Consider the following 14,298-nt stretch of genomic DNA (forward strand, 5'->3'; position numbering starts at 1 on the left):
TTCACTCCAGCAACGCTGAGTCTGACTCTGCCACGTTGCTGTAGACGCCGGTTCACGCCGCTAGGGATTGAAGCGTTGAAAGCCCGGTCTCACCGGCGTCTATCCATCAGACAAAAGGTGCTGATGCCTTAAACTAAACGGGAGAAGAAACTAAACGGGCGCTCAAAGCTTTGTTTGCAGTCGAGATGCTGACGGACGTGATAGTAGAGGAGGACTTTGATCGCAATGAGGAGGAGCTGTGGTACAGCAGGAAGGATTTGGAGCATGGTAAGACTCCCTCATCAATAATGCTTATAATGTTAGAAAGATGCGAGAGTCTTGTGCTTTTCATCAAAGGTCATTTAATTACAAATATCGCCATTTATGTTGAGTATAATACCTGGAAAATACATGGATAAGGGCATGCGACTTGACTTTCTCGAAGGTCAGGTGAAAAATAATGGGTAAATTTTGTGTGAAATGAATGAGGAAAGTCTTCATATATGTAGTGGTTATATATGGCAGTGTGTAAGCTGTCTAACTGAAGGTCACGCCCATGTAAACCCTTTAAATGCGCACTCCTGACGTCATCAGCTGATGAGGAGACTGAAACATCTTCGAGTATGTTCATGTCACAGTCAGTGTGTTTATTATTATTTGTGGCCCCTGCACACACAAAACCATTCATAATGGTCGATTTTTCGAAAGCTGAATAGATACGCTTTCCATTGATGTATGGTTTGTTTGGATAGGATAGTATTTCGTCGAGATTCAACTGGAATCTGAGGGTGCAAAAAAAAAAAAAAGAAAATTACATTTAAAGTTGTCCAAATGAAGTCCTTAGCAATATTGCTACTTATTATTAAAATTATAGTATTTATGGTAGGAAATTTACTCAATAAATAATGGAACATGATCTTAACTTAATATCCTAATGATTTTTGGCTTAAAAGAAAAATGGATAATTTTGACCCATACAATAGTATTGTTGGCGATTGTCACAAATATACCTGTGAGACTTATGACTGGTTTTGTACTCCAGGGTCACATTTGGCTAATTTAAAACCTGTGAAGAGTTAACCATTGTTTTTAATGGCTTTAAATGTCACAAAGTATTGTTGCGAATGCAACATACAAAGTGAAATGTCTTTGTGTACCATACACCATTTGGGTTCCCTCAAAACACCCCTTTTCCAGTATGTTTTGTCTGCATGTTTGTTTCCTAATAAATGTATACAAAATGTGAAATGTCCATTATACAAGGCTAAAAATGCTTTTCTTATTTGGTATTTGTATTTAGTTTTCAGTCTAAATATCAAAAAATTCTTAAATCTAGATGCATTTAATGGAAATTAAAATGTCATAAGATATGTTTATTTGTTTTCTGAAAAAAATCAAATCAAAATTGAATTTTTGTTAAGACAAACAAAATTATCTGCCTATGGGGTAAGAAAAAATATAATTTTTGACTGAAATCTTGTTTCTGTCCCAAACAGAGATAAGATGTATCTTACCCTATCTTACATCGGCAGATCATTTTGTTTGTCTTAAGCAAAAACTCCCTTCATTTGATTTTCCCCAAGAAAAGAAACAAATATCAACTTATCTAGTACATTCATCTTGATTTAAGAACTTTTAGATATTTCATTTTAAACTGGAAACAACATTTTAGACTGGAAAAGCATTTTTTGCAGTGTATGTTTATTGTTATTTAGATCTACATTTTCCTATTTCATTCTTGATAATTGGATTAAATGGTTTACTGTTGGCAGATGCTTTTGTCCAGAGCAACTTCCATATTCCAGAGACACATTTCCGTAGTGCGTGTGTGTTTCCTGGGAATCAAACCCATGACTGGCGGTGGCGTTGCATCATGCACTACCAGTCAAGCTACTAATTTGAGGACTGCTATTGTGGATCGCGCCTAAAAAGTGATGCTATTGTGGAAAGACTTGTTGTGACTGTGTTTGGGCGTCTGGTTCTTCATTCCTACCGCTGGGTTTGGCAGTATAACACCCACTAACACGTCTATACTCGATGTTTACCGCCCTTTCTCCTCCGTGTGTGTGTGTGTTTGGGACAGATCTCCATTTGGCCGCTGAACTGGGAAAGACTTTGCTGGACCGGAACCATGAGCTGGAGCAGGGCCTTAAGCAGATGTACTCCACCAATCACGAGCAGCTGCAGGAGATTGAGGTGACATTTCTCCCACAGCTCCCAAAAACCACCACTCCTGTTCTGTTTAACTCTTCCCACATGGCACAGCTGTTGTATGGAGAGTGTTCTGTGGTTTTGAAATGCCCTTTGTGTTGTGTAGGTTGTTGGGCTTTTATGAAATAGACATGCATTGTGAGCTTATGAATATTTATGTGTGCAGTTTTTATGAACTCAGATTAATTGAGAGACCACATGGAATATTTGGCACCTAGTTGGATTATTGAAATGAGCTAGTGAAGCTGATTTAGTGTACGTTAACAACAACAATGTACTAAAAATGATACGGTTTTCAGGGTTTTTTTCATTCTTTCTTTTCATACAGACAACAACGTGGTCAAAAAGTTGAAAAGGCTAAAAAGTTTGTATTATTTATACCAGGCCAGTAGTTGGTGGTTTTAATTTGTAAAGAAACCACACGCCTATAGATTGCACACATAATTTGCATATGCACTGCAATTTTTAGATATTTGGACTGGAAACCAGACAAAAATACTAAAAATAAGAAAAGCATTTTTTTTTGCAGTGTGACATCGATGTTGTCATAGTCATGTTTTTGCAGTTTACACAGAGACGGTATCCTTTTCAAAAACTTTCACTTTGAATCCCGTTTTCAAACGTTTGCATATTCAGGCACGCGGAATGCGGTTGTCGTGTAAAGTAACAACCAAAACACATGAACATTTTTCAGTTTTTAGTTTAAAAAGTATGTTGTGTTAGCCTAGAAATCTAGACACACCCTAGCGGCAGCAAATTTAATTTACCCGCGAGTGTCGTCTTGCAACTCTCAATACCCTTCTGAGCTGTATTTCGTCTAACTCTTGCCGGGCCAATCACATCGTGTACAGAGTCGGTGGGCAGGCCCATAATGACGACGGCCGAGTTGCGTTTGCGTGCTTCTAGTAAACACAGAAACTGGCGAACGCCGTGGTCTTTCGGATCAGCTTTGACCGCAACTCTGGAAGACTTGGAGTTAAGCTTTTCTCTGAGAAAAGCACAAAGAACGGCACTGAAGTCATTCTTAAGAAAGGAAGATGTGTTCGGAGTTTTGCCGGCCTGATACGCCGAATGTTTAATCTATCAACAAGCTCTGCTTCACCTTCGTTGCTCTGGTTGGTTGTAGCGCTATCCTATCGCGTGCAGAGGGAGTTTGAAAGACAACCGTTTATCCCGCCCCTCGGACTGAGCCCGGTCAATGGTGAGTTTCCAGACCAAACATCTTGATGTGGGTCTGGCTTGTCAGGCTAATGTTGTGTAAATGGCCCCTAAAATGGTGGAAAACTTCAAAGAAATGGTAGCAAGTCACTTGATCTAAAAGCGAAACTATTTGCATGGAAACTTAACCTAAAATCTTAAAGTCCATGGACAGATTGTCTGTCTCTCATCCAATAAAAAGGCAGAAATTAGTTTGGTTTCACCGTCTGTACTCGTATGAACTCAGCGAGTCCTCAGTTAATGGAAATGCGTAAACGGCGGGAGATTTCCTGTTTGATCCTCTTTCCTCCTCCTCAGGCTGAGGACATTGTGCAGCAGGACTACTGCTATTTTTGACACTGGATCTGAGTCTGGCATGACACCAAACCTGAGATCCATGGTGTCCTGTTTGGCTAATGGCCTGTGGCAGTACGGTCTTATGCAATTGGTTTTCTAATGTTTGGAATGACGCACTATCCCTGTTTTATAGTATGCGTAGTGTGCATAGAATACCATGAACATCATATTTGCACAAAATATATGCCGCAAAGCACTGCAAAGAATGATGTATCCCACAATGCAATGCACTTGAACATTTCAACATTCTAGGGATTCCATTGTTACAAATAAACCCAAAGTAATTACAAACTACATCAATTTAATTATTTTATCAGCCTACCAAAATCAGCAGAGCTTGCATTTATTTCACAGATGATAATTTAATGCCACATAAAAAGTGAAGTCATGTGACAAAAATACAGCATATAAATGTTTTAAAAGTGTATCGTGCATAATGCATTGCATACTTTGTACTCCTCAAACAGTACGCAGTAATGCAGCATTACATCTAAAGCAGACTTCATCAGCATTAGTGATTATAAAGTTTAGTGGAAGTTCACTTGGTCCTGGCTTTATAACTGGCTATTTAATATCTCTAGCCAAACATTGACTTCTCAGAAACAATGCAGAGGGAAGTTGTTAATTGCAACATAAATTTACTCTTCCGTGTCATGTAGTGAAACATTATTGAAAAAGAAGGGAAATGTTTGCACAGACACTAGTGCATTTGGTTGTGAAATGCCATTGTAACTTGTGAGTATTCGTGCAGTTTTGTGCCTGTGGTTCAGCAACAGATGCTTCAAAGAGTGTATTTAGCATTAGCTTACTCTTAATGATGAGATCTACTCAACTTGTGTAGCCTACTTTCAGGGGTTATGATAAATGTGACTCTTGGACCACAAAACCAGTCATGAGGGTAACATTTTTTTTTTATAAATCTGGAATCTGAGGGTGCAAAAAAGTTTGAATATTGAGAGAATAGCCTTTAAAGTTGTTTAAATGCATTCCTTATCAATGCATATTACTACTACTAAAAAATTTAAAGTGGCCAAAGTATCCCCCAATATTTGTTCTTGTTGATGCTGCTCTGCTGTACATTACACAATGCTCTGTTTGTTGCTAGGATGACAAAAGTCAAATGTAAAAATATTTTTTTCGGTTGGTGTGCCTCAGCGGTCAAACATTTCACAAACAGAGAAAGAGTGTGTCCTATAACTTGGGCTTAAAAACGGGGCCCTATTCAAATGTTGGTGTAAATGCTCTCATGAGCATGCGACTTAGTCTAGTGTCAAGATCTTTGGGAAACTTTATAGCCAAATAAAAAGTTGCTAATTTGTATATTGACAGCTGTGTAATTGTGAATATTCAAAAATATCTCCCAGCTCTAGATAGTGTCTATTGTGTGCAGGTCCTTATTGATCTCTCTGAGCAAATATTTGAAGGCTTTTGTCTGTATTGCCTCTTGCAGTACCTGACCAAGCAGGTGGATCTCCTGAGGCAGATGAACGACCAGCATGCTAAAGTTTATGAGCAGCTGGACTTGGCAGCACGAGACCTGGAGAAAAGCAACCAGAGGCTGGGGCTGGAGAACCGCACCGCCCAGCACAGGATCCAGAGGTGAGTCTGAGTCCAAGTCCAGGTCTCGCTGAGATTTGGCCTCTGTTGACATGACTTGTTCTCTGTCCGCAGTCTAACTGAGACCATAGATGGGTTGCAGACTCACATGGAGGGTCTTCAGAAGCAGGTGGACGAACTGAAGATGTCTCAGTCCAAGCGAGATCTCGCAGCTGTGCGCCGCAGTCTTGGTGCCCAAAGCATGTCCTGTCTGAAAGAAATCTATGATCTGCAACAAGATAAGTGAGTCTGAAGCCAAATGACGCCAACAAACCCTTATCATTCACATCAGCATCACGTAATCAGCCGTCTCAACATGTCATTAGAAAAGATCTTGCATGTACAGTTACATTGTAATTATACTCATGGGCGTCGGAAGCAAATAAAAAGTGGGTGGGTCCTCTCTCTCAGAATTTTTTTCACTGGAGTAACGTTAGATGCCATTTACATTAAATACAAATATACAGCCGTTTACTAAAATATTTATTGCTATTTTATTACTATTATACTATTTTGTTACTATTTATTGGGCCAGACAAAAGTACAGAAATCACTACGTTATTTACCGTGGTAATAGTGTAGGGGTAAGACGCATGGCATCAAGTTTTGACGCAAATCGATCAGAGGTTCGGAATACACCTTTTGCTGAACTCGCTCTACTCCCTTTTACCATCACATATCAGATCGGAACGGCATTTATTTTCAATACAAATGGAGAAAATATTAGAAAAGGGGAAATAAAGCATCTAACGTGTTTAATAATGAGTGTTTCTCGGTTAGGGGTAGGTAAACAGACATGTGCTGAATTAGATATGAATAAAAGTGAGTGGGTCCAATAACGTTGGTCATAAAAAGTGGGTGGGTGGGTTTTGTCCCATCCACACAAAATGGTTCCGACGCCCATGATTATACTAGAGTTGCTGGACCCTTGTAGGACTAATTGAAGCAGATGTTTCTCTGTGATGTCCAGCTTGTGAATGACCTCTGTGATCCGTCTACTCGACCCTCCTGCAGAGTTAGTATACGCTGACTGGGCATTTTAAGGGCCGCCAGACATCTTAATCTGACCCAGCCCTTCTACCATAATCCAGTAATCCCTGATCTAATCCAACTCTGCTGGAGAGGCTAATATGGACCTAAAAGTAAACCCAAGGCCCAGTGATGCAATTAGCAACAGGTTATTTTGGTTGCAAAACATAAATAAAATAATAGGTTTGTAACAAATCTGCATAATGCCAGACTACAGTCTTCACTGGCTGCCTGCAAACAACGTGTACTCTGACCCTCAAACACTGTAGTTGTAGCTGAGACTGGAAGAGTTTGTGTTGTCAAAAGCATTTTCTGTGCTGTGAATTCACTTTGAATCTCTTCCAAAGAATGAGCTCTGGAATTGATACGGTAAAACTGACACCATTGTTTCTGTTCGGGTCACTGTGTATCAAGTGTTGAGGAAGATCCCGAGCTGAAATTCAGATATGCTAAAAGCTGTTTGGACAGCATGGACAATCCGACACATGCTGTAAGCATTAGACCAATCACAGCAGAGTAGATCAATCACAACAGACTGGGCCATCTGACCAATCTGAGCAGAGCAGACCAATCACAACAGACTGGGCCATCTGACCAATCAAAGCAGAGCAGACCAATCACAACAGACTGGGCCATCTGACCAATCAGAGCAGAGTAGACCAATCACAACAGAATGGGCCATCTGACCAATCAAAGCAGAGCAGACCAATCACAACAAACTGGGCCATCTGACCAATCACAGCAGAGCAGACCAATCACAACAGACTGGGGCATCTGACCAATCAGAGCAGAGTAGACCAATCACAGCAGACTGGGCCATCTGACCAATCAAAGCAGAGCAGATCAATCACAACAGACTGGGCCATCTGACCAATCAAAGCAGAGCAGACCAATCACAACAGACTGGGCCATCTGACCAATCAGAGCAGAGTAGACCAATCACAACAGACTGGGCGATCTGACCAATCACAGCACAGTAGACCAATCACAATATACTGGGCCATCTGACCAATCACAGCAGAGTAGACCAATCACAGCAGACTGGGTCATCTGACCAATCACAGCAGAGTAGACCAATCACAGCAGACTGGGCCATCTGACCAATCAGAGCAGAGTAGACCAATCACAACAGACTGGGCCATCTGACCAATCACAGCAGAGTAGACCAATCACAGCAGACTGGGCCATCTGACCAATCAGAGCAGAGTAGACCAATCACAACAGACTGGGCCATCTGACCAATCACAGCAGAGTAGACCAATCACAGCAGACTGGGCCATCTGACCAATCACAGCAGAGTACACCAATCACAGCAGACTGGGCCATCTGACCAATCACAGCAGAGCAGAGCAGACCAATCATAGCAGACTGGGCCATCTGACCAATCAAAGCAGAGTAGACCAATCACAACAGACTGGGCCATCTGACCAATCAGAGCAGAGTAGACCAATCACAACAGACTGGGCCATCTGACCAACCACAGCAGAGTAGACCAATCACAACAGACTGGGCAATTGACCAATCAGAGCAGAGTAGACAAATCACAACAGACTGGGCCATCGGACCAATCAAAGCAGAGTAGACCAATCACAACAGACTGGGCCATCGGACCAATCAAAGCAGAGTAGACCAATCCCAACAGACTGGGCCATCTGACCAATCACAACAGACTGGGCCATCTGACCAATCACAGCAGAGTAGACCAATCACAACAGACTGGGCCATCTGACCAATCAGAGCAGAGTAGACCAATCACAACAGACTGGGCCATCTGACCAATCACAGCAGAGCAGACCAATTACAACAGACTGGGCCATCTGACCAATCAGAGCAGAGTAGACCAATCACAGCAGACTGGGCCATCTGACCAATCAGAGCAGAGTAGACCAATCACAGCAGACTGGGCCATCTGGCCAATCACAGCAGAGTAGACCAATCGCAGCAGACTGGGCCATCTGACCAATCAGAGCAGAGTAGACCAATCACAACAGACTGGGCCATCTGACCAATCACAGCAGAGTAGACCAATCACAGCAGACTGGGCCATCTGACCAATCACAGCAGAGCAGAGCAGACCAATCATAGCAGACTGGGCCATCTGACCAATCAAAGCAGAGTAGACCAATCACAACAGACTGGGCCATCTGACCAATCAGAGCAGAGTAGACCAATCACAATAGACTGGGCCATCTGACCAATTCAGAGCAGAGTAGACCAATCACAACAGACTGGGCCATCTGACCAATCACAGCAGAGCAGACCAATTACAACAGACTGGGCCATCTGACCAATCAGAGCAGAGTAGACCAATCACAGCAGACTGGGCCATCTGACCAATCAGAGCAGAGTAGACCAATCACAGCAGACTGGGCCATCTGGCCAATCACAGCAGAGTAGACCAATTGCAGCAGACTGGGCCATCTGACCAATCAGAGCAGAGTAGACCAATCACAACAGACTGGGCCATCTGACCAATCACAGCAGAGTAGACCAATCACAGCAGACTGGGCCATCTGACCAATCACAGCAGACCAGAGCAGACCAATCATAGCAGACTGGGCCATCTGACCAATCAAAGCAGAGTAGACCAATCACAACAGACTGGGCCATCTGACCAATCAGAGCAGAGTAGACCAATCACAGCAGAATGGGCCATCTGACCAATCAAAGCAGAGCAGACCAATCACAACAGACTGGGCCATCTGACCAATCAGAGCAGAGTAGACCAATCACAGCAGACTGGGCCATCTGACCAATCACAGCAGAGCAGAGCAGACCAATCATAGCAGACTGGGCCATCTGACCAATCAAAGCAGAGTAGACCAATCACAACAGACTGGGGCATCTGACCAATCAGAGCAGAGTAGACCAATCACAGCAGAATGGGCCATCTGACCAATCAAAGCAGAGCAGACCAATCACAACAGACTGGGCCATCTGACCAATCAGAGCAGAGTAGACCAATCACAGCAGACTGGGCCATCTGACCAATCACAGCAGAGCAGAGCAGACCAATCATAGCAGACTGGGCCATCTGACCAATCAAAGCAGAGTAGACCAATCACAACAGACTGGGCCATCTGACCAATCAGAGCAGAGTAGACCAATCACAGCAGAATGGGCCATCTGATCAATCAAAGCAGAGCAGACCAATCACAACAGACTGGGCCATCTGACCAATCAGAGCAGAGTAGACCAATCACAGCAGACTGGGCCATCTGACCAATCACAGCAGAGTAGACCAATCACAGCAGACTGGGCCATCTGACCAATCAGAGCAGAGTAGACCAATCACAATCGACTGGGCCATTTGACCAATCAGAGCAGAGTAGACCAATCACAACAGACTGGGCCATTCGACCAATCAGAGCAGAGTAGACCAATCACAACAGACTGGGCCATCTGACCAATCAGAGCAGAGTAGACCAATCACAACAGACTGGGCCATCTGACCAATCAGAGCAGAGTAGACCAATCACAACAGACTGGGCCATCTGACCAATCAGAGCAGAGCAGACCAATCACAACAGACTGGGCCATCTGACCAATCAGAGCAGAGTAGACCAATCACAACAGACTGGGTCATCTGACCAATCAGAGCAGAGTAGACCAATCACAACAGACTGGGCCATTTGACCAATCAGAGCAGAGTAGACCAATCACAACAGACTGGGTCATCTGACCAATCAGAGCAGAGTAGACCAATCACAACAGACTGGGCCATTTGACCAATCAGAGCAGAGTAGACCAATCACAACAGACTGGGCCATCTGACCAATCTGAGTAGACGGGACTATCTGACCATCAGAACAGAGTAAAGTATATTTTTTTATGAGAAATATATATAATGTATGGGAGAATGTAATTTCTTTTCTTTTCACCTTAATGCATGTAAGCCTATTGTAGGAGACCAAAACTGAAGTAGGAACCTTTAAAAAAAAAAAAAAAAAAAAAACTCTGAAGAAATGTTTGATGTTGAAAAGCAGACTGGGCCATCTGACCAATCTGAAGATCCTGTTGTGTTTCAGGTGCTTGAGCTCCGAGGGCCTGCATGAAGAGAAGTCATGCCCTGCTCTAGATGACCGACGTGTGGAGGAGGAAGAGTCGGCCTCCACCCTGCAGCTCAGCCTCCATCACCTCAAGCTGCAGCTGGCGGCTGAGCGAGCCCGGCGGGTGGAGGCGGAGCGCGAGACGGAGCTGACGGTGCAGGAGAACGGCGTGCTGGAAGAGCGTCTGCAGCAGCTGGAGGGAGCGCGGCGCCGGCAGGCCGAGCTGGAGGCCGAGGTGGAGGAGCTGCGGCAGCTGTGGCGCTCCGAGGCGTCCGGAGCCAGATTGCCGGACTCGCTGCTGCCAGACAACGTCTTCTTTGGTGTAGAAGAAATGGCGAGGGTGGAGAAGGAGGGGCTGGAGGCGGAGCTTCCTCAGGGGAGGCGGCGCTGCAGCAGCGACAGCTACGTCCGAGGAGCTCGAGCCGAGGATATTCGGCGCAAACATGAGCGCACCTGCATCCGCCGAGCCCAAGCCGTGAAGCAGCGCGGCATCTCTCTGCTCAATGAGGTGGATGCACAGTACAGCGCGCTGCAGGTGAAGTACGAAGAGCTGCTCCGCCGCTGCCAGCAGGGGGCAGACAGCCTCAGCCACAAGGCCGTCCAAACGCCCACAGTCCACGCGCAACGCCGCAAGAGTCAGGCTGCCTCAACAACAGAGACCGCCTGCCTCACGGACGAGCTCCATCAGCCCGAATACAAGGCCCTCTTTAAAGAGATCTTCACCTGCATTCAGAAAACCAAAGAGGACCTGAGTGAGAACAGGCCTGGGCAGAGCTGGCAGTGCTATACATCTTCAGTGTAATGATCTGGGGCTTTGCACTCCCTAATGTGTCAGATTTAATAGTCTTTGTGTGTATGTGTCAATTGCACTATAACACCTGTGCCTATACACAATATTCAACACCAAACCAATGCCGGTGATTTGAGACGCGTGGACCTCTGCGATACAGCCATACGTGACGCCCCCAGAGCGCATCTGTGCTTTGGGTGTGCCAGCACCTCTCGAATTCGTAGAACCACGTCTTAATAGTTAAAGACTTCAACGGCCAATGTTCTGAGGCTAGGATTAATTATTATTACTAACTACTAACACCGATAATGAACTAACTTCATGTAAAATGTCAGGGGGTACCTCACAAAACGAGAAGAGAAGCTTCACTCCAGACTCTAAAAAGATTTAATTATATTGTGAATTGAAATTTTGACCAAGATATGTTTCATCTGATAAATTTTAAAAACGTTTGTAAAATGTCAGAGTGTAACCTCACAAAACGAGAAGAGAAGCTTCACTCCAGACTCTAAAAAGATTTAATTATATTGTGAATTAAAATTTTGACCAAGATATGTTTCATCTGATAAACTTTAAAAACGTTTGTAAAATGTCAGAGGGTAACCTCACAAAACGAGAAGAGAAGCTTCACTCCAGACTCAAAAATTTTTTATTTAAATTGTGAATTGAAATTTCGACCAAGCTATGTTTCATCCAATAAACTTTAAAAACGTTTGTAAAATGTCAGAGGGTAACCTCACAAAACGAGAAGAGAAGCTTCACTCCAGACTCTAAAAAGATTTCATTATATTGTGAATTGAAATTTTGACCAAGATATGTTTCATCTGATAAACTTTAAAAACGTTTGTAAAATGTCAGAGGGTAACCTTATAAAACGAGAAGAGAAGCTTCACTCCAGACTCTAAAAATATTTAATTATATTGTGAACTGAAATTGACCAAGATACGTTTCATCTGATAAACTTTAAAAAAAAAAAAAAACGATTTAAGGAAATCAGTAGGACAACATGTAGCCATATATTTTGAGTATCTAGAAATTTCACGAGCAATATTATTAATCTTTTTAAAGAAAATACTGCATGTGATTTTTTTTTTTTCTTCCAATGAAGTTACTTACATAATTTATTGTATTTGAGCAATACAGTTTGCTGCTTTTATAAATCGTCTGGTCAAGAGTTTACCTCAATGGTTTGTTGTGGTGGCAAAATAGCTCGAATCAGTTCATGTAAATGCTTGAAATTCTCACGTGAATTTGTGTGTGTAGTTTGTTTAGCGCAAATTGTAGATAAATGTTTGGCAGACACACTCGCTAAAGTTCCAGCACTTTTTTTTTTTGTTGATGTTCATCTAAACCCCACTGTGAATCTATGCACTTTAGACGGGCCTACGGTCAGTTTTGTTTTGTTTTAGTTCTATTTTTATTTAATTGTTTTCATTTGTTATTGCAAACCAGAGATTTTATTTATTTTCTTGTTTGATATTTTTGTTTTTCAATTTGATCCCACCTGTGGGGTTAGGTTAACATTTTGAATGTTACCGATTATCTTGATGGAGATGGAAATGTTGGAAAAGTACTGAATGAGGGTGTTTTGTTTCAAAGATCCAAGGCTATTGAACTTTGACTGAGTTACTTACATATTTCACCAGCACAAAGTAGGACGTTTTAGGATGCAAATAGTTTTCTGGTCAGTGTGGTTTAACAGTTAATAGTACCTAATTATTACCGGCTTATGTGTTTGATAATTGTTGTATTTCAAAATGCAAACTATGTGCTACTTAACACTTAATCAGGATCAACCATGTTCATTTTGCAACATTTTGGAGCTGTTAAATGCCTTGAGTTTGGAGATGACAGTATTAGCAACTTTTTGGATCAATGTATTGCGTAGATGTCTAGGAAAGTGACAGACCGATAGAGAATAAGAAATATATGACTGACATCTTCACTAGCAGGCTAAGAAAACAAATGTTCATTGATGAGTCGGTCCTGACCAAGAGAAATATTTGAATATTGTCACGAGGGAGAAAAAAAAATATATTGTGGTGTTTTGCATTTCTGATCTTATTGCTTCATTTCAGTGTTTAGGAAAATGGTGCTACTGTATTGCAGCTACAAAGGTTTGTCACAAGCGCTTTTAAACGACAGCCAAACTTTTGCAGAATTATATGCTTGTTGTGTTAGAAGGCTAAAGTGCGCATGATAACAGGTTAGTGTGCAGCAGAAATAGCTCTTGTGCTTGAGAGAAAAAAAACGAGTTTGACTTCAGCAGTGTTCCTCGAAATGTAAAAATAGTGCAATGGCCCGACTTAGTCTTAAATGCAGACCAAATATCTTGTCTGTAAATGATTGTCTAACTTTTACTTGCAGATAAAACAATCAATTTGTGATAAACACAATAAGAAAATTGTTAATATTTTGAGAATGTATCAAATTTAATAACTTACCTCTTTCCGTCCTGAGTTGATGATTATTTCAGCATAAATCTGGAATCGGAGTTCGTTGTTTTAAGTGAAATATTTTTTACATTATTTATTACTGTTATCAACTGCAGATTATAAAATTGGACATGCTTGAAACAATGCACAATCTTATTATTACTGGTGCTGAATATGCAATAGAATAGACCAATGCCTTTCTGAAGATCTGTGATTTGTGTATGTATAATGGCATGACTAACATTTTACTTAGGTTACAAAATATACAATAGCCTAAATAAAACTTTCTGAATGAACCAGTTATGAATGTTTCAGTTTTATTTAATCATGATCAATCCAACATAACAATATTAGCTTATTTTAATGTATTTTTGTAGAAATAATTTTTAATTGAGGCTCGGACCTTCATGACCTCCATGGATCGGACTTATGTTCAGCACATCAGATGCTTGATTGGATTGAGATGTGGGAAAATATGGAGGCTCAAACATGTTGTGCTCCTCAAACCATTCCAGAACCATTTTTTCTTAGTGGCAGGATAATTATCCTGCTGAAAGAGAACACAGTCCCCAGGGAATACTGTTGAAAGGGTGTACATGGTCTAGAACGACATTTAGGTAGGTGGTATGTGTCAAAGTAACATCTACATGGATGG

At 42.1% G+C, this 14,298-nt stretch overlaps 1 protein-coding gene across 1 annotated transcript; it reads left to right on the forward strand.

Moving 5' to 3' along the window:
- cdr2a (cerebellar degeneration-related protein 2a) lies at positions 1-13,939 on the forward strand. The gene is made up of 5 exons (XM_067423819.1): positions 1-267; positions 2,063-2,175; positions 5,195-5,343; positions 5,416-5,583; positions 10,398-13,939. The coding sequence occupies exons 1-5, from the start codon at positions 186-188 to the stop codon at positions 11,218-11,220; spliced, it is 1,335 nt and encodes a 444-aa protein (XP_067279920.1). The 5' UTR covers positions 1-185; the 3' UTR covers positions 11,221-13,939.
- Positions 13,940-14,298: the final 359 nt, after the last annotated feature.

Source organism: Pseudorasbora parva, chromosome 2 (assembly GCF_024679245.1).
Source record: "Pseudorasbora parva isolate DD20220531a chromosome 2, ASM2467924v1, whole genome shotgun sequence".
NCBI lineage: Eukaryota > Metazoa > Chordata > Actinopteri > Cypriniformes > Gobionidae > Pseudorasbora > Pseudorasbora parva.